This window comes from Pongo pygmaeus, chromosome 16 (genome assembly GCF_028885625.2).
Source record: "Pongo pygmaeus isolate AG05252 chromosome 16, NHGRI_mPonPyg2-v2.0_pri, whole genome shotgun sequence".
NCBI classification, from domain to species: Eukaryota; Metazoa; Chordata; class Mammalia; order Primates; family Hominidae; genus Pongo; species Pongo pygmaeus.
In genome coordinates, this window is record NC_072389.2 from 20,786,353 (window position 1) to 20,805,229 (window position 18,877).

General features: G+C 46.8%; 1 protein-coding gene across 5 annotated transcripts; it reads left to right on the plus strand.

Annotated features, from left to right (window-relative positions):
* Positions 1-243: 243 nt before the first annotated feature.
* LOC134738351 (golgin subfamily A member 6-like protein 6) lies at positions 244-17,193 on the plus strand. 5 transcript variants are annotated; one of them, XM_063653106.1, is made up of 11 exons: positions 244-942; positions 3,390-4,461; positions 10,470-10,598; positions 11,396-11,425; positions 11,690-11,740; positions 11,829-11,922; positions 12,018-12,124; positions 13,488-13,546; positions 13,877-14,018; positions 14,700-15,986; positions 16,644-17,187. In XM_063653106.1, the coding sequence occupies exons 2-11, from the start codon at positions 4,369-4,371 to the stop codon at positions 16,704-16,706; spliced, it is 2,055 nt and encodes a 684-aa protein (XP_063509176.1). In that variant the 5' UTR covers positions 244-942; positions 3,390-4,368; the 3' UTR covers positions 16,707-17,187. The 5 variants fall into 5 exon arrangements, with proteins under 5 accessions (XP_063509176.1, XP_063509177.1, XP_063509174.1 ...); XM_063653107.1 differs by lacking the exon at positions 11,396-11,425; XM_063653104.1 differs by lacking the exons at positions 244-942; positions 3,390-4,461 and adding an exon at positions 8,190-8,841 and having other exon boundaries at positions 16,644-17,193.
* The last annotated feature ends 1,684 nt before the right edge of the window (positions 17,194-18,877 follow it).

Here is an 18,877-nt window from a genome sequence, read left to right on the forward strand (position 1 = left end):
CTACTAACAAATCTTCTCTATTTTTCTTTTTTTTTTTTTTTTTTTGAGATGGAGTCTTGCTCTATCACCCAGGCTGGAGTGCAATGGCACGATCTTGGCTCACTGCAGCCTCCGCCTCCTGATTTCAAGTGATTCTCCTTCAGCCTCTTGAGTAGCTGAGATTAGAGGTGCATGCCACCATGCCTGGCTAATTTTTGTATTTTTAGAAGACAAGCGGTTTCACCGTGTTGGCCAGGCTGGTCTCGAACTCCTGACCTCAGGTGATCCTCCTGCCTTGGCCTCCCAAAGTGCTGAGGATACAGGTGTGAGCCACTGTGCCCCAGCCTTCCCTATTTTTCTTGTGGTAACTAGTAACCATCCTTTGAAAACAAATATGTTGGCCAGGTGTGGTGGCTTACACCTGTAATCCTAGCATTTTGGTAGTCTGAAGCAGGAGGATCACTTGAGCTCAGGAGTTCAAGACCAGCCTGGGCAACATAGTGAGACCTTGTCTCTACAAAAAATACAAAAATTAGTGGGACACAGTGGTGTATGCCTGTAGTCCAGCTACTCAGGTAGCTGAGGCAGGAGGATCACTTCAGCCCAGGAGTTCAGTGCTGCAGTGAGCTATGATCACATCACTCTCTCCAGCCTGGGTGGTGGAGCAAGATCCTGTCTTCAAACAAACAAAGAAACAGAAAACTGAAAATCTTGCTGCTACTCTCTAATGCAAAAGCACAGTATATAGAGTTGCCATATGGAAAGCATGTGATCTGCAAAAATCAGTGCCCGCATTACCCAGCCTATAGCTTTCAACTTGGGGCCTGTGTGTAAAATGATTGTTTCTTTTCTGTCTCCCTTATGTCTTTATAGCATAGCATATCTCTCCTGACAAAGCTGTCCTGAGAACCTCTTCTTGTAACTGTTTTGACTGCTCTGGAGGATGCCGCCTATGTCTTTAAGGTGCTCCACAGATTTTGATGAGTTCCAAATAGTCATCATTTTAATTAATACCATGAAAAAGATATCTTCCAAAGTATGTCATGATTTCAGACAAGTGAAATTTCATTTAATTTTAGTAGATGTAGTCCGGCTCCAATAATTGGGCTATATTATTTATCCAATCTTAAAATTTTATTATAATAAAAATGAGAATCGTGCCAGGCACAGTAGCTCACACTTGTAATTCCAGCACTTTGGGAGGCTGAGGAGGGAGGATTGCTTGAGCCCAGGAGTTCGAGACCAGCCTGGACAACATGGTGAAACCCCATCTCCACTAAAAATGTAAAAAATTAGCTGGGTGTGGTAGCGTGAGCCTATAGTCTCTGCCACTCGAGGGGCTGATAGGGGATGATCACTTGAGTCCAGGAGTTCAAGGCTGCACTGAGCTATGACTGGACTATGGCACTCCAGCCTGGGCAACAGAGCTGGAGAATAAGCAAATAAACGATACCAAGAATATCAAAAGAATTATTTTTAAAATCTGTGAATCTAAGTTAAATTCATCATTGTCAGATTGTCCCTGGAAGATAAATTCTAAAGGAGAAAAAGAAACATAAAGTATCAATGAGGTAGTGTCCTCCCATCCTGCTCCTCCCACCCTCCCACACAAAAAAGAAAGAAAGGTTTGGTTTCGCTATGAAATTATATCAGAGCTTCAAGTGAAGTTTTCAGTAAATCACAAGTAATTTATTGCAATTTCCACATATAAAGAATAAAGTAGAACTTTCAAACTTTTTTCTTTTGAAACTGTTAGAGCATGAAAACCCAAACCTGACAAAGGTACCTGACAAACAGAGCATTAAAACACACACACTCTCTCATTCATGACTAGTGATGCAAATGTAGCACAGTGGGAAAATTATGCCACACAACCACATGATCCTTATTCTTTTGAATCACTATTAGAAGATCTGGTATGATTCCTGCTGTCAAGATGTTAAGGAGAGAATACACGGTTCCATCCATATGTGTTAGAAAGACCTTTGATAAAATTCAATATTTATTTCTAATTTTTGTTTACTCCTAGTGGATTATAAATACATCTATCCAAAAGCTGCCATCATGCATGATGGGTGAAATTCTAAAAACATCCCTTTAAGATCAGGAATAAGACAAAATGTCCAGTATTACTGTTACCGCTGTTAATTAACATTAACAGTTAATAACCAAATAAGCCAGTGCAGCTACAAAAGATAAAGATAAGAGATTAGGAAAACTGCTGGGAGCAGTGGTTCTCACCTGTAATCCCAGCACTTTGGGAGTTCAGGAGCTCCCAGCACTTGAGCTCAGGAGTTTGAGACCAGCCTGGGCAACATAGTGAGACCTCATCTCTGTAAAAAAAATACAAAATTATCTGGGTGTGTTACATGTGCCTGTGGTCCCAGCTACTTGGGAGTCTGAGGTGAGAGACTGCTTGAGCCTGGGAGGCAGATGTTGAAATGAGCTGAGATTGTGCAGCTGTACTCCAACCTGGGCAACAGAGTGAGACTCTGTCTCAAAAAAAAAAAAAAAAAAAAGATTAAGGATACTAAAATGAAAACATTAGTGTTTGGAGAGAAAACTGAATGGATAAACTGAATTGACATTAGGAAAATAAGAGCATTCTGTAAGATAGCTGAAAAAGCTGATATTTATACACTGAAGTCATAATTGTTGTCTTTTAGAAGTTAGAGATAATAAGAATTTGAGTTTAGAGTCAAAAGGGTCAACCTCCATCAAATACTAATATTCTAATCAAAGAATTACTTAGGCAGACGTGATGGCTCATGCCTGTAATCCCAGCCCTTTGGGAGGCTGAGGCAGGCAGACCACAAGGTCAGGAGATCGAGACCATCCTGGCTAACACGGTGAAACCCCATCTCTACTAAAAATACTAAAAATTAGCCAGGCGTGGTGGCGGGTGCCTGTAGTCCCAGCTACTCAGGAGGCTGAGGCAGGAGAATGGCATGAACCCAGGAGATGGAGCTTGCAGTGAGCCGAGATCACGCCACTGCACTCCAGCCTGGGCGACAGAGTGAGAGACTGTATCTCAAAAACTAAAACAAAAACAACAATTACTTAACTTTAGGATGCTCTAATAATTAGAATTGATAGTGGTTTGTGAACAGATAAATCACTTGAATAGAAGAGAACCCAGAAATAAACCCAAATGCTTCTGGGGGAGTGTAGTATATTATAAACATGACATTTTAAACCAATGAGGAAAAGAAATCATTTGCAGCTCACCCCACCATAGGCAGCAGGAATAGGAAGTCATTGGCAGAATAAAAAGACGGTAAGAACAGAACAGAATTGTAGAACAGTACGTTTCTTGCTTCCCCATTTTTCAAAGTATTTTTTGCTTTTTCACAAATGTAAGTGTAATTTTGTTTTCTAAAAGAATACTAATTCTTTTTTCTCTTTCTTAGATGAATGACAAAAATTACATCTTTTGAAAAAGAGTTGTTAGAAAAAAGCCTTGGCTGCGTGTGGGGGAAGTGACAACACAGAAGAGACCAGAGAAGAGCCTCCTGGAGGAGAGCTGCGCTTTGACCATGCTGTCCGGATGGGTGTAGTGTGCTCTTCTGCAGAGTGTTCACTTCTCTGCTTTTTCTATGGTCCCATTTCATAGAAAGATTTGAGGTGACGTTTCTTTCCCTCAACTTTTTATTTTAAAAACTTGCAAACACAGAAAAGTTGATAAAATCATGCAGTGAACATATGTATGCTATTCAACTGGATTCACTAGTTAACGTTTTGTCATATTTGTTTTCTCTCTTCCATGTATGGAAGATTGTATATGTGCCCTTCTTCCCCCTGAATGATTTCAAAGTAAGTTGGCAGTATCAGAGCATTTCACTGTTAAGTACTTTTGCAGATATCGTCTAAGAACCAGGACATTCTCCTATATAATCACAATGCCATTAATCCACCCAAAAATTTTAACTTCAATACACTAATGATATCTAATGTATGGATTATAATCAGCTTTCTGGCAGTAATCTGTTTAGAAGGCTTGCATCCTGTCACTGTCCACCGATTAAATTTTGAACTCTAACTTGAAACCCTGGTCATCTCATTGCCTTCTTTCTTATACCCATTAAATCCAAAGGAGCTCTCATTTTATTTCTACAGAAAAGAGAATGGAAAAGAGGGGAAGAGTCCCTAGTACCTTGGATAAAGTATGAGCACTTACTACCATATGTATTCTAGTTCTGTAGTTTTCAAACTTCAGGGAGCATCTCAAGGCTTATTAAAGCACAGATAGCTGTCCTTCCCCACTTTCTGATTCAGGAGGTGTGGGGCTGGCCCAGGAATTTGCATGTCTAACAAGTTCCCACATGTTGCTGATGCTGAGGGTCTAAGGAATACAATGCGTGAACCCGTGGTTTAGTGGATATCCACCTAATGAATACATGTTGTATTTCCTTTTGCACCTGTGATTACAGAGGAAACACCTTTCGACTGGAAGATATCATTAAACAGAGGATAAGAGATCAGGTCAGTAAGAATTAAATTTAACTTAATTGAAATGTCACTCAAAAGTTTAGAAATAATATGACAGGCCAGACACAGTGGCTCATGCCTGTAATCCCAGCACTTTGAGATGCCAAGGCAGATGGAGCACTTGAGGTCAGGAGTTCAAGACCAGCCTGTCCAAGATGGTAAAACTCCCTCTCTACTAAAAATACAAAAATTAGCTGGGCATGGTGGTGCATGCCTATAGTCCCAGGTACTCAGGAGGCTGAGGCAGGGGAATCGCTTGAACTTGGGATATGGAGGTTGCAGTGAGCTGAGATGCGCCACTGCACTCCAACCTGGGCAACAGAGTGAGACTCCATCTCAAAATAAATAAATAAGATAAAAATAAAAATAAAGGGAAGATGGGGCTGCTTTGTGTACTGCATGTCCCGAAAATGGGCTGATTTCTCTCAAGAGGCAGGGATTTAAGCTCTGTAGCCTACATGGGATACATACAGGAGAAAAAAGAAGAAAAAGAAAAGAAATGTAAATATAAATAAATGAAAATAACACTTCTCCATGATTATAAAGGAAATCACATTGTTTTTGCAATAATTTGGATGACAAAATATAAAGAAAAATCTTTAATTTTGCCACTCAAAACATTCCGGTTTGTTGCTTTTCACAATTTTTATGCTATAAACATTTTAAAAAGTAGAATCATAGTACATGGTCTTTTGTCACTTACTATATTTTAAGCATGTTTCTATGGGAGAAATATATCCTGGCATCATCACTTTTAATCGCTGGGTGTATGGTAAGTGAATGATCGCCACCCCAGAGGTGAATTTCCTGGTATATATATTTTAATGGACTCGAGTGAGGATTTTTACACTGAATTCATAGAAGTAGAATTTCTAGAGGAAAATAGTATAAAACAGTTTTAGGATTTTTAAAAGAAATGTTGAAATCATCCTATAGGAAAATTGGTTGGGTTTAGACTCCCACCAGCAGGGACAGAGCTCCAGGTTCCCCCTTCCATTTGTCATCTTCACTGGTCTTTAAGCAGAAAATCTCATTGTTTTCATTACCTTTCTTTGATTTCTAGCGCTTTTGAATCTTTTTCATTTGCTTACTGGCCATCTTTATTCTTGTGGGAGGTGCCGGTTTCTCCATTGTCCATTTTCTGCTGGAAATCATTCATTTTTTTTTCTGAGTAATTTTAAAGATTTCTTTATAGGCTAAGGATACAAACCTTTAATCTGTCATTGAGGTTACAAAGACCTTCTCCCAGTAAGTAATTTGTCATTTCACTTTATTTATTTATTTTTTGCTAGCAAAGCACCAAAGTCAAATTTCACTTAATTTTTATCCTGCTGAATGAACACATTTTAACTTAGTGATTTTAGTGGAAACAGGAGCAGGACAGAATGTAATAACTAGATCTTGCTCTGTCACCCTAACTGGAGTGCAGTAGCATGATCATAGCTACTGCAGCCTCAAACTTCTGGGCTCAAGTGATTTTCCCACCTCAGCCGCCCAAGTAGCTCTAGGACTACAGGTGTGTGCCACCAAGCCCAGCTAATTTTTAAATTTCCTTTGTAGAGATATGAATTCACTATGCTGCCCAGGCTGGTCTTGAACTCCTGACTTACCCCACCTTGGCTTGCCAATATGCTGGGAGTAGAGGCGTGAACTACTGCTCCCGGCCAAGAGCTTACTTGTGTTTGCTAGTGAGATTCTTGGTATCTTTTTATATTTGAGGCTTTCGTGCTAGTGCTGAAGTATTACACTCACCATCTGAGGTTTACAGGACTTTTGTTTTAATGTTGAATAGAGGGAACTGTTTAGTTTTGCACCTTTGCAAGTATACAAAATGTGCCTACCAGGACTTTGCTTTATATCCATTGAAAAGCAAGAAGTAACACAGTAAAGGTATGCCTGGCTACAGGCTGTGGAAGAATGGAGTATTCTGGTTTAATTCTATTAACTTGGAAGGATGAAGGTGAAAAAAATTCAAAACTTTAATTTCCTGTTGAATGCAATTTGAAAATATAGCCAGTGACTCCACTTTTCTTCTCTAGTAAGTTTGGACATTCAGATCTACGTTGTCTTTTATCATAGAATTCCTAGTGTGCCAGAGTCTTATATTGTGAAGATCCTTTTCTAAAACTTTAGATGTAAGAGGATAGAAATGATATTGGATGAGATCAGGCTGGATGAGAACTGATACCTGTAAATATATTTTTTAGATGAAATCTCTGATTGCCACACGTTTTCTTATTGAACTCATAAAAATAAAACACACTGGCTGGAGGGTGGAAATAGGAAGGAGATTTATGTCTTTTAATTGCATGTCATTGTTTCATATCGAGACAGAACATATAGTATCCCTGGCTTTGGACCTATAGAAGGAAACACATTTTTCTACCTGCTGTATGGCAGAGGTTCCTGAACACCTGGACAGCTTATTGCAGCACGGATTGCTGGGCCCTACTCCAGAGTTTCTGATTCATCAGGTCTAGGGTGGGGCCTGAGAATTTACATTTATAAGAAGTTCCCAGGTGCTCCTGGTCCAGAGACTATATGTTTGAGAGCCACTCTTACATACTAACTGTAAATTGTAGAACTCTATAAAAAAGCTTAGTTTGGTCTGAGATAAGAAGCACACAGGTAATGGAGCAAATCATGAAAAAGTCAACCCTTGATCCCAGGTAACAAGTAATACACAGTGACATAACACAATTCTTGGTTTTCATGATTGCAAGTCATAGCCAAGCATCTAGTGAGAAATTCAGTTTCATTTTCAGGGCTTAGAGGCCAGGTGATTCTAGAAAAATAGGATTTAGTGATTAACCTCATGAGAGTGGGAGTTATTTATGTCCTTTTTCTCTCCCCCATCACTTACCATTTAGCCTTACATTAGAAGGGTCCTGTATTTGCTTTAACCCTGTAAAGAACTTTGAGTGATTATTAAACAGAAAGCTGTGTGTGTGTGTGTGTGTGTGTGTGTGTGTGTGTGTGTGTGTGTGTTTATGTATATATTTAGAGACAGAGTCTCATTCTGTAACCCAGGCTGAAGTGCAGTGGCATGATTTTGGCTCACTGCAACCTCTGCCTCACAGGTTCAAGGGATTCTCCTGCCTCAGCCTCCCAAGTAGCTGGGATTACAGGCACCTGCCACCATGCCCAGCTACTTTTGTATTTTTAGTAGAGACAGGGTTTCATCAGGTTGGCCAGTCTGGTCTTGAACTCCTGAATTCGGGTGATCCACCCACCCCAGCCTCCCAAAGTGCTGGGATTACAGGCATGAGCCATCACGCCTGGCTCAAAAGCTTTGTGTTTTTAAAGATATTAGACATGTTTCTTGTTTTTTTTTTTTTTTTAAACTTAACACTAATGTAGGAGAATAAGAGAAAGTTTTTCTGAAAAAGAGAAAACATTGTGATTACTTTATCTTATTGGAATGTTGGATACTAAAGTCTGCTTTATCAATCATCAAGCACACTATAAAATTTCCATTTTAATAGGATTTGTACCTCAATTGAGGTAATAAAGTTTTAAAGTTTTTCAAGTGAAAGCCAGCCCCGCCCCTCTCCTGGAGTGGGCGGGGACAGCAGTTGCAAGGGCAGCTTTCCTTGTGACAACACAGGTCCTTCATGACACGCTGCTGTCTGGCCACGCCTCTTTTTCCTTTCATCTTTCTCATTGGCCAATGGGCTTCAAGCATTAAGGCCACGCCCCTATTCTGCATTCTAGTGCAGCCCTGGTTACGCCTCCTCTGGCTCAGTCACACAGCGACGTAGAGGTGACTGGAGGTGTATAGTTGTCCTCACCTGGATCATGCTGATGTGGCCCCAACCCCACCTCCCTGACAATCCCCACCTCCCTGACAATCCCCACCTCCCTACCCATCCCCACCTCCCTACCCATCCCCACCTCCCTACCCACCCCCACCTCCCTACCCATCCCCACCTCCCTACCCACCCCCACCTCCCTACCCACCCCCACCTCCCTACCCATCCCCACCTCCCTACACACCCCCACCTCCCTACCCACCCCCACCTCCCTACCCACCCCCACCTCCCTACACACCCCCACCTCCCTACACACCCCCACCTCCCTACACACCCCCACCTCCCTACCCACCCCCACCTCCCTACACACCCCCACCTCCCTACACACCCCCACCTCCCTACCCACCCCCACCTCCCTACCCACCCCCACCTCCCTACACACCCCCACCTCCCTACCCATCCCCGCCCCCCTACCCATCCCCGCCCCCCTACCCACCCCCACCTCCCTACCCATCCCCGCCCCCCTACCCAACCCCACCTCCCTACCCAACCCCACCTCCCTACCCAACCCACGATGTACAAAGAAACCCGACAGAACAAATTGGCCGAGGCCAAGGAAAAGGTAAACGCACCAGCACCCCAACCCAAGTTGAGGCCCCCTCTGACAGCTGAACTGCTGCCAGTCTGTGTCACTCCTGAGGCACACCAGGCTGGGCCCCCCCAGTACCTCTGGGATCCCCACACCAAAATCTTGTCAGTCAGCCCAACCCCCACATGAGTCCTGCCCCTGCCCTGCCCGGCACCCCAGGGTGACTTTGAGCAGGTGACTCCCGGGGCTTCCAACTCCATACTCTGCCCTTACCTCCTGCTACCCCAAACCCGACCTCCCTGGGCTCTTTGGGCTCACATCTCCAAGGACCTGGGTGCCCCAGAACCTGCCCTCACCAGTTGCCACAGGGTGACTTTGGGGATGTGACTCCTGGGGCTCCTTGCTCCTTACTTGGCCCTCACCTCCTGCCGCCCCAAGCCTGACCTCCCAGGGCTCTTTGGGGTCACGTCTCCAAGGACATGGGTCCCAATTTTGTGACCCCCCTCCCCAGTCTCAAAGCGGCAACTTGGGCATTGCACTCATGTGTCCCCCCCACCCCCGCCACTCCACCGAGGAGTGGAATGTAGTGATGTCACAGTCCCTCTACAAACTGTCATTACTACCACAAGACCGGCCTTTGGTCTTAGTACCCAGTCCCCTAAGTGTTCTTGCCCACTTCTGTTTCCTCTGGTTACAGCACAGGTTTCCAGCTGGAAGGGGAATGGGGACCGTGGGACCTAGAAGAGAGAGGTTTCAGGCTGCCTGACTTCCTTACCACAGACATTGACAGTGTGAAAAGCCTACACCTCCCCCATGAGCTCCACATGTTGACAGTGTCTCTGGGTGGCAATGGGAGAACGGGTTGGGTTGGGTTTTCTCCCAGGCTTCTACTCTCCAGAGAGACTTTAACATTTTTTCTGAGTTCTGCACCTCAGATTTGAATTCTCCATTGTTCTGGGACCAGAGTGCCCCTCAGTCACTGGTTTCTGGAGTGAGATCTGCTTATCTTCTGTGGAACAGATCTTGGGAAACTGGACTTGACAGCTTGAGTCTTCCTCATCTCATCTCAACCTGGGGTACTTTGAGTGCCACAGGATAAATATGGGGCATCTTTCTGAAGCATCAGTTTCCCTTGATTCTATTGAGAGATGAAACATTAATGTACTTAGGGATGAAAGTCACATAGATTTATAAGAGTATACAAGACTTCTCTCTGAAATGAGGCTTGGGTTGTCCTCTTTCTGCTAAATTCCCGGATTTAACAGAAAGGCTGCCTTCTGCCATGAGGATACATTGATGTAAAGGTTTGAGAGGTACTGGTGTACTTCTTAACATTAACAGATGTGTGAGGGTGTACAGTTCCTGCCTACTTAATATTTGCTTTTCTACCTCTGTCTCTGGTTTTGGTCCCTGGCAGCTGCTGATTTGTGGCAAAATCCCAGAGCTCAGAGTCAGAAAACTGAGTTTAAGTTCCATTACTGCCTTTTTTTTCAGCCATGGTATCAATCTCTCTCAGTCACTAAGTGATTGTGACAACATTTCCTACAGTTGGTGGCATTAAATCAGATGGTCTATAAGAGTATTTAATATAAACTGTAAAGCAGGATGTGACTGTAGGAGCTTGTAGTTCTCATGAGTATCACTGCTCTTCCTTTCCACAGTTGAGAGACCATCATGCCCAGACCAACCCTAGTGTTGGTGCAGGAGCAAGCGACACCAAAAAGAAGAAAATAAATAATGGCACTAACCCTGAGACAACCACTTCTGATGGTTGCCACTCACCTGAGGATGTGAGTCTTGGCTGGCCAGGCTCCTGGGGACAGAGGGCCCAAGGGGTGGTGGAGGGTAATTGTTAAGATTGTGGAAGAACTGCCAGGTACTGGTTAAGAATTCTGGATTTGAATCCTACCTCTCCATCTGCTAGGGATATGATTTAGGGCAAATTGCTTGAGCTCTTTGGGCCTCTCTTTTCACATCTGTAAAACAGGAGTGGTATTGTTTTACTTGTATTTGTGAAGTTTAAATGAGATTTATCATTGTGTTTTTATGTTAATCCCTAGTCCAGGGCCTGCTGTAAACTCTCCTTCTTGGGCATGCATTTCCTGAGGTAGAGTTAGAGAGTATCAGAGGTTTCTGTTAGCTCTGAGAGCCTGACAGTTAAAGGCCCACTAGAATGGAAACCTCAGGGCCAAGGACTCCTGTCTGCCTTTTCTGACCTCTATCCCCGCTGTGAGGAACGGTCCCTGGCCCGTATGTGCTCAACGTTTGCTGAATGAATGCACCTTTCTAAATCACAAGCTGGCAGAAGGGTGGGCTTTTCTCACACTCCATCTCTGAAGGTTTCTGTTACTGTCTTTTCAAGAGAATCTAGTTTCAGACTTTGAGTTCCGTGGCTGTGGGCAAAAACCAACAAAGACCCAAATCCTTCTTCTTTGGGAGTTGAGGAGAGTTGACCAGTTCGTGTTCCCATTGGGTCTGAGAACTGTGCCTTTTAAATCCATTCCTGACCCCTGCCTACCGCTTCCTGGCCTGGGGAATAGAGTCGAGGGGGCCACCCTCAGTCACCTTCCTTTGACTCTCCCCACAGAAACAACAGAACGGAGCTCAGCTGGAAGAAGTAATGTGATTTCTTTGTTTGCTCACGACATGACCGCTGGGTTTGGGGGCACTCAGATGTAGAGGTCCCAGTCTCATCTCCCCCACTCCTAGCCTGGGGAAGAAGGCTCACCCCCCTTATTCCACCCCATCCCCACAGGGTCCCTGATAAACTGGTCCCATGGGTGGGCCTGTCCTGGGGCAGTGGTGCCATTCTGGGGGCATGTCTCTTGCTGTGCCATCTCTGCCTCCTCCTAGCAAGAGCTCTGTCTTCCTCTTTCTATAGGAAAAGAAGGCAAACCACCAACATCAGGAAGCTCTAAGGAGGGAGCTAGAGGTGAGTGGAGGGTGTGAAGTTCCCTCCTGTCCTCTGGGGAATGTTTCTTTGCTTCTCTTTCAGCATTTGCTTGTCTTTTCTCCCAAAGGCCCAGGTTCATACCATACGAATCCTTACATGTCAGAAAACCGAGCTTCAGACGGCACTCTATTACAGCCAGCAAGCTGTCAAGCAGTTGGAAGGTGGGAATCTGGCACCCCATCATCCTTGAACCTGGCACTTTGACAGGCCTTTAGGGGGAGTCCTTTGGGCCACATCTGAATGTCTCTCATTCCAGGAGAGGCCAGGGATCTGAACGGCCGCCTGCATGATTCATGGAAGTTTGCAGGAGAGTTAGAGCAGGCTCTCTCTGCCGTCACTACACAGAAGGAGAAGGCGGATAAGGTGAGTCCAACCACTGCCCCATACACTGGGAGCCCAGCTTCGCAGATGGAGGAGTGAGCCTAAAGTTCCCTTCTGTAGGATGGAGTGTCCTGCCCAGAAGGCAGCATTGCCATTTCTTGCTGCTTTTGTGTGTGGTTGTTAGAGGCAGACTGGGGCTGAGTGGGCTGCTGCGGATGAGTTGGGGAGCACTGTGGGGAGCGAGCACTGGACATAGAGCTCAGAGGCCAAGTGCCCGCCCTGCCCATCCTTGGCTGTGGCCTTGGCCAAGTCCTAAGTGGCGGTTAGGGTACTTGTACCATAAAGGTGCAGAAGAGTATCTTGAGTATGTTATTATTTGTGTGGAGAGAGGGAGCAGGTATATATGTGTGTGTGTGTATGTATTATGGTAATATACATAAAACATGTTTGTAAGAATTCATTTAAAAAACTCAGGATAGAGGCACAGTGTGGGGGGGAGATATTTCCCTTCTGGACTTTCTGAGTTTTGGACTATGCGAACGTATCATCCTTTCAAAAATTCAACAAAGGATTAATTTCCTCCTTCTTAACTGTGCCCCTACCTCCAGCGAAAGAATGGGCTTAGAGAATCAGATATACCTGGGTGTTGAAATCCCAGCTGTAGGTGATCTTAGGCAGCACTTAACCTTTAATACCACATGTTTTTCATCTACACAATAGAGATAATAATGGTAACCATCTCCTATGGAGGTTATGAGGATTAAATAGGATTATTAGCATAGTGCCTGGTGAAGCACTCAATAAAGGTTCTAACAGTGGTAGTAATAAGACTAATAACAATAGCAGTATTATCTGATCTCTCTGGGCCCCTGTTAGCCAGCCCTAAATTCAGTCTCTTTCCCTGTCCCTTCCACCTTCACTGAGTTCTTTGAAAAACAAATGAGGGCCGGGTGCTCTCACTCATGCCTGTAATGCCAGCACTTTGGGAGGCCGAGGTGGGTGGGTCACCTGAGGTCAGGAGTTCAAGACTAGACTGACCAACATGAAGAAACTCCATCTCTACTAAAAATACAAAATTAGCCGGGTGTGGTGGCACACGCCTGTAATCCCAGCTACTCGGGAAGCTGAGGCAGGAGAATCACTTGGACCCAGGAGGCGGAGGTTGTGGTGAGCCAAGATTACGCCATTGCACTCCAGTCAGGGTAGCAAGAATGAAACTCTGCCAAAACAAACAAACAAACGAAAAACAAATGAGACCATGGGCTTAGAAATGCCTTGAGAACATGTCAGGTGTGATTGAGAGTGAGGGAGTGTTACTGTGGAGTAGTCACAGTAGCTGTTGTTCCTGGTCATCCAGCTACTCCTCTGCCTGCTCTGTCTTGACTTAACCTTTCTCTATTTGCAGTACATCGAGGAGTTAACAAAGGAGAGGGACACCCTGAGTCTGGAACTGTACAGGAACACGTAGGATGGGGGAAGGTGGAATGGGAGGTCTGGGGGCCCTTAGCGTGGGTGGTGTGCTGGGAGGTGGGGGGTACAGGTGAGCATGGGGAGAGGCTCCTACAGGTTTTCATGGGTGCACAGGGAAGCTCTAGTTCAGGCTGTGCCACTGACTCATGGGGTAGCCTCAGGCAACTCATGTCTTCTCTCTGGCCTGCCACCTGGGACTTTTAATTCCTGGGGTCCCTACCAATGCCACGGTTCTGTGGTTGTGGGTTGAAAGTAGAGGGTTGATCACCAAAGCGGTCCTTTCTGTTCTTCATTCATTCCTTTCTCTACTGCCTCTGGCCATAGCATAACCGATGAGGAGCTGAAGGAGAAAAATGCCGAACTACAAGAAAAACTTCGACTTGTAGAATCTGAAAAGTGTGAGATCCAGCTCAACGTAAAGGAGCTAAAAAGGAAGCCGGAGAGGGCCAAGCTCCTGCTGCCACAGGTGAGCGGCTGCAGCCCTGGGGGTTGTGGGAGCCCCACCCAGCTGGGACCGGGGGGCGGGGTGGGACCAGCCCCACCCAGCTGGTCTAGGGATCATGCAAGGTATGGGGAGGCTCCAGCCAAGAGCTGGAAAATTTGGGTCCCTGTTCTGGTCCCACCATAGAATCCTCTAGAGTGTGCTAAAAATGTACAAATTGGGGCCCTGCCTGGGGAATCAGAATCTCAGAGTTAGTGCTTAAAATATTTTTTTAAAGGATACTGGATGAAAACCATTATTTTATAGATTACATTTATTTATTTATTTATTTATTTATTTATTTATTTTGAGTTGGAGTCTCACTCTTTCGCCCAGGCCAGAGTGCAGTGGTGCAATCTTGGCTCACTGCAAGCTCCGTCCCCCGGGTTCATGCCATTCTCCTGCCTCAGCCTCCCAAGTAGCTGGGACTACAGGGGCCCGTCACCACACCCGGCTAATTTTTTGTATTTTTAGTAGAGACGGGGTTTCACCGTGTTAACCAGGATGGTCTCCATCTCCTGACCTCGTGATCCGCCCACCTCGGCCTCCCAAAGTGCTGGGATTACAGGCGTGAGCCCCCGTGCCTGTCCTATAGATTACATTTATATGGCTAGCTCATGAGTCTGTTTCCTTCTGAGGTTCAAACCAACACTTTCACTATTCCAGCAGCAGCTGCAGGCGGAGGCTGACCACCTGGGTAAGGAGCTGCAGAGTGTGTCAGCAAAGCTCCAAGCCCAGGTGGAAGAGAACGAGTTGTGGAACCGCCTGAACCAGCAACAGGAGGAGAAGATGTGGAGCCAGGAGGAGAAGATACGGGAGAGGGAGGAGAAGATACGGGAGCAGGAGGAGAAGATACAAGAGCAGGAGGAGAAGATACGGGAGCAGGAGGAGAAGATGCGGAGGCAGGAGGAGATGATGCGAGAGAAGGAGGAGAAGATACGGGAGCTGGAGGAGAAGATACACGAGCAGGAAAAGATACGGGAGGAGGAGGAGAAGAGGCAGGAGCAGGAGAAGATACGTGAGCAGGAGAAGAGGCAGGAGCAGGAGGAGAAGATGTGGAGGCAGGAGGAGAAGATACACAAGCAGGAGGAGAAGATACAGGAGCAGGAGGAGAAGATGTGGAGGCAGGAGGAGAAGATGCACGAGCAGGAGAAGATACGGGAGGAGGAGAAGAGGCAGGAGCAGGAGGAGAAGATGTGGAGGCAGGAGGAGAAGATACGGGAGCAGGAGGAGATGTGGAGGCAGAAGGAGAAGATGCACCAGCAGGAGGAGAAGATACGGGAGCAGGAGGAGAAGATGTGGAGGCAGGAGGAGAAGATACGGGAGCAGGAGAAGAAGATGGGGAGGCAGGAGGAGAAGATATGGGAGCAGGAGGAGAAGATGGGGAGGCAGGAGGAGAAGATACGGGAGCAGGAGGAGAAGATGCACGAGCAGGAGGAGAAGATGTGGAGGCAGGAGGAGAAGATGCACGAGCAGGAGAAGATACGGGAGGAGGAGAAGAGGCAGGAGCAGGAGGAGAAGATATGGAGGCAGGAGGAGAAGATACGGGAGCAGGAGAAGATGTGGAGGCAGAAGGAGAAGATGCGCAAGCAGGAGGAAAAGATACGGGAGCAGGAGGAGAAGATGTGGAGGCAGGAGGAGAAGATAAAGGAGCAGGAAGAGAAGATGCACGAGCAGGAGGAAAAGATACGGGAGCAGGAGGAGAAGATGTGGAGGCAGGAGGAGAAGGTGCGGAAGCAGAAAGATATGATGTGGGAGCAGGAGGAGAAGATACGTGAGCAGGAGGAGATGATGCAGGAACAGGAAGAGAAGATGGGGGAGCAGGAGGAGAAGATGGGGGAGCAGGAAGAGAAGAAGCAGGAACAGGAGGAGAAGATGCGGAGGCAGGAGGAGAAGATGTGGGAGCAGGAAGTGAGGCTGCAGCACCAGGAGGAGAAGATGCAGGAACTGGAGGTGAGGCTGCAGGAGCTGGAGGAGAGGCTGGGGGAGTTGGGGTGGAAGGCCGAGCTCTGGGGGGAGCAGACGAAGGTGCGTGGAAACCCTGGAGATCATACAGAACGACCTCACCACAACTTAGCAGATGGTGGTTGGCTCCCTCTGCTTTTCCACCAGTCTGTGGCCTACAGTTTAAATGGTGGGAAGAAGGGTGTGAGATCTGAGGCTGGGGAGGGAGGCATGGGCCTCTAGGCAAGGGAGGCAGTCATTTAGGCCTGGAGGAAGGGGCTAGGGCAAGGGGCCTGGGCAGGCGACAGAGCCCCGCAGTGCCCTCGCCACCCTGTTTATGGGCCCAGAATCTGGAAGCCAGCCACTACCTACCCTGACGCCTATCCTGCAGGTGGAGCTGAAGAGCCAAGAGGCTCAGAGTCTGCAGCAGCAGTGAGACCATTACCTGGGTCACCTGCAGCAGTGTGTGGCCACCTATCAGCAGCTGGCCTCTGAGAAGGAGGCACTGCCCAGCTGCAGCAGCAGGAAGCTCAGGGCGAAGCGGTGGCCGAGGTGGCCCACCAAGAGTTGCAGGAGACCCGGTTGAGGGAGGTGATGAGGGCGGGGCCCCAAGCGGGATGACCTGGCAACCTCCGTGCCTTCTCACTCTCTTTCCTGGCCCCTTAGGAGCACCTGGAAGCTGCCATCTACCGAGCAGATGACAAGAACGCAAAAACAATAAACATGTAAAAGCCGGCAGCAAGGCCTGGAGAAGAGTAAGCCGCCACGTGACTGTTTAGAATAGAGTCTGAGCACAAACCTGAAAAAAACCATTTATTTATTTTAAATTGTGGCAAAATACTGGCCAGGCGCGGTGGCTCACGCCTGTAATCCCAGCAACTTGGGAGACCGAGGTGAATGGATGACCTGAGGTCAGGGGTTCAAGACCAGCCTGGCCAATACAAAAATTAGCCGGGCATGGTGGCGCGTGCCTGTAATCCCAGCTACTTGGGAGGCTGAGGCAGGAGAATCGCTTGAACCTGCGAGGCAGAGGTTGCAGTGAGCTGAGATCGTGCCACTGCACTCAAGCCTGGGTGACAGAGCGAGACTCTGTCTCAAAAAAAAAAAAAAGTTTCTTCCTTACATGTATGTTTCTATTGTGTTTTTTCTTGGTCTTTCTCGTTTAGTCTTGTGTTGTCTTATGGCATTCCTAATAAACTTTGTTCTGTCTCCAGAGAGTATTGACTTTGACTTTATGGCACACAACTGGAGTAAGGGCACATCGCCTTCATCTAGTTTGGGACTAAGCTGGTTCAAAGCAAGTTTTAGGTTTTGTGATGGCTGGTCTATGTTTTATTCATTTGGACTCCCAGGGGTGGCCCTTCCAGGGTCCCCACCGAGTTCCCATCTCCTTCCTGGGACCCAAATTCTCATTAGATCATTTCAGCCCTGTGAGAGTGCCAAACATTCAGGTAGGCTCTCCAGCCCCTTAAGTACTACTTCATACTCAGTTTCTTAGCCTCTTAGCCCTCTACTGTTGACCAATCACCAAATGTGGGAAAAGCACCACAGACTGTCAGGGTCACCTCCTAGGCCTGGTCACTCAAGTTCTGGCTGAGGTTTTCAGTTACCTTCCAACAATTGTTTTTGATTGGGGGCAGGGCACACTTTTGTCCAGTTTTTCTAACTGCTCTTGTGGGGAGGCGAATCTGTCACAAGCTCCTCTGCCTTTAGTGAAAGTTGAAAACCTTCATCTGTCCTTTTTTTGTTGTTTTTGAGATGGAGTCTCGCTCTGTTGCCCAGGCACTAGTGCGGTGGCACGATCTCTGCTCACTGTAACTTCTGCCTCCTGGGTTCAAGCAATTCTCCTGCCTCAGCTTCCCGAGTAGCTGGGATTACAGGCGTGTGCCACCATGCCTGGCTAATTTTTCTGTATACCTTTAACAGAGACAGGATTTCACCATGTTTTCCAGGCTGGTCTCGAGCTCCTGACTCAGGTGATCTACCTGCCTCAGCCTCCCAAAGTGCTGGGATTACAAGTGTGAGCCACTGCGTCCAGCCCATCTGTCTTTTAAAAAAATGTTTTTAATTGGAGGTATAATTTATATTCAGTGAAATGCACAGATCTGGTTTACATTTTGATGAGTTTTAACTCATTTAACATTACCCATGGAACCTACCTCCTTTGAAGATACAGAGTATTTCTATCATCCAGAAAGTGTTCCTGTGCTTTCATCCTGTCCGGCACTCCCCCAGCAGCTGATGAACATGCTGAGGACATTGGTACTGGATTCTGGCCACCCCAAAAGAGCCGCTTTGAGAAGGCTTACCCAGCACTAAATCCCTGCCTGCTCTCTCAAAATTTCCATCTTTAAGCTGGTTGTACCTATAACCCTCCCTCATCAACTCAATAGATAAACAAACCCTGAAAAATAAACTCCCCTTCCTGGCCCAGCAGCCCACAGCCTAATATTGACTGTATTCCCAGGCTTTCAGAAATGGAACTCGCCTGCCGGTTCACCCTCACTAGGGCGGCAGCTGCACAGGAGCAGCTGGGCTCACCCATTAAGCCAGAAGCCAATAGCTGGACAGTGACACTCAGACCCCAGCCTGGGCCAGCCTGGCTGAAAGCCCCCTTCTTTCTGTCCCACTGTGGAGAGAGGGGGCGGAGCATACACAACTCTACTGCCCTCCGCATCCTTCAGCTGTGCTTCCTCCTGGGAGAGGGAGCCGCTCATTAATTTGGCCAAAGCCTTCTTGAGGGCTGTAGGTTTCACAGGCTGGGTGTGTGGGGCCCACCGTTCTAGAGAGAGAGGCTGGTGTGTCAGAAGGCAGCCACCTGGCCAGAGGAGGGTCAACCCCCTTGGTGACCTCCTTCCCCCGGCTGGACACAGCGTCCTGCACTCTCTACATGTGACTGT

Excerpts from the sequence above, each read along its gene's own strand:
- LOC134738351 (XM_063653104.1), top strand. The coding sequence starts at position 8,266 with ATGCTGATGTGGCCCCAACCCCACCTCCCTGACAATCCCCACCTCCCT. Across the intron at positions 11,426-11,689 it reads ACGGAGCTCAGCTGGAAGAA|GAAAAGAAGGCAAACCACCA; the intron begins GTAATGTGATTT and ends CTCTTTCTATAG. Across the intron at positions 12,125-13,487 it reads AGAAGGAGAAGGCGGATAAG|TACATCGAGGAGTTAACAAA; the intron begins GTGAGTCCAACC and ends CTCTATTTGCAG.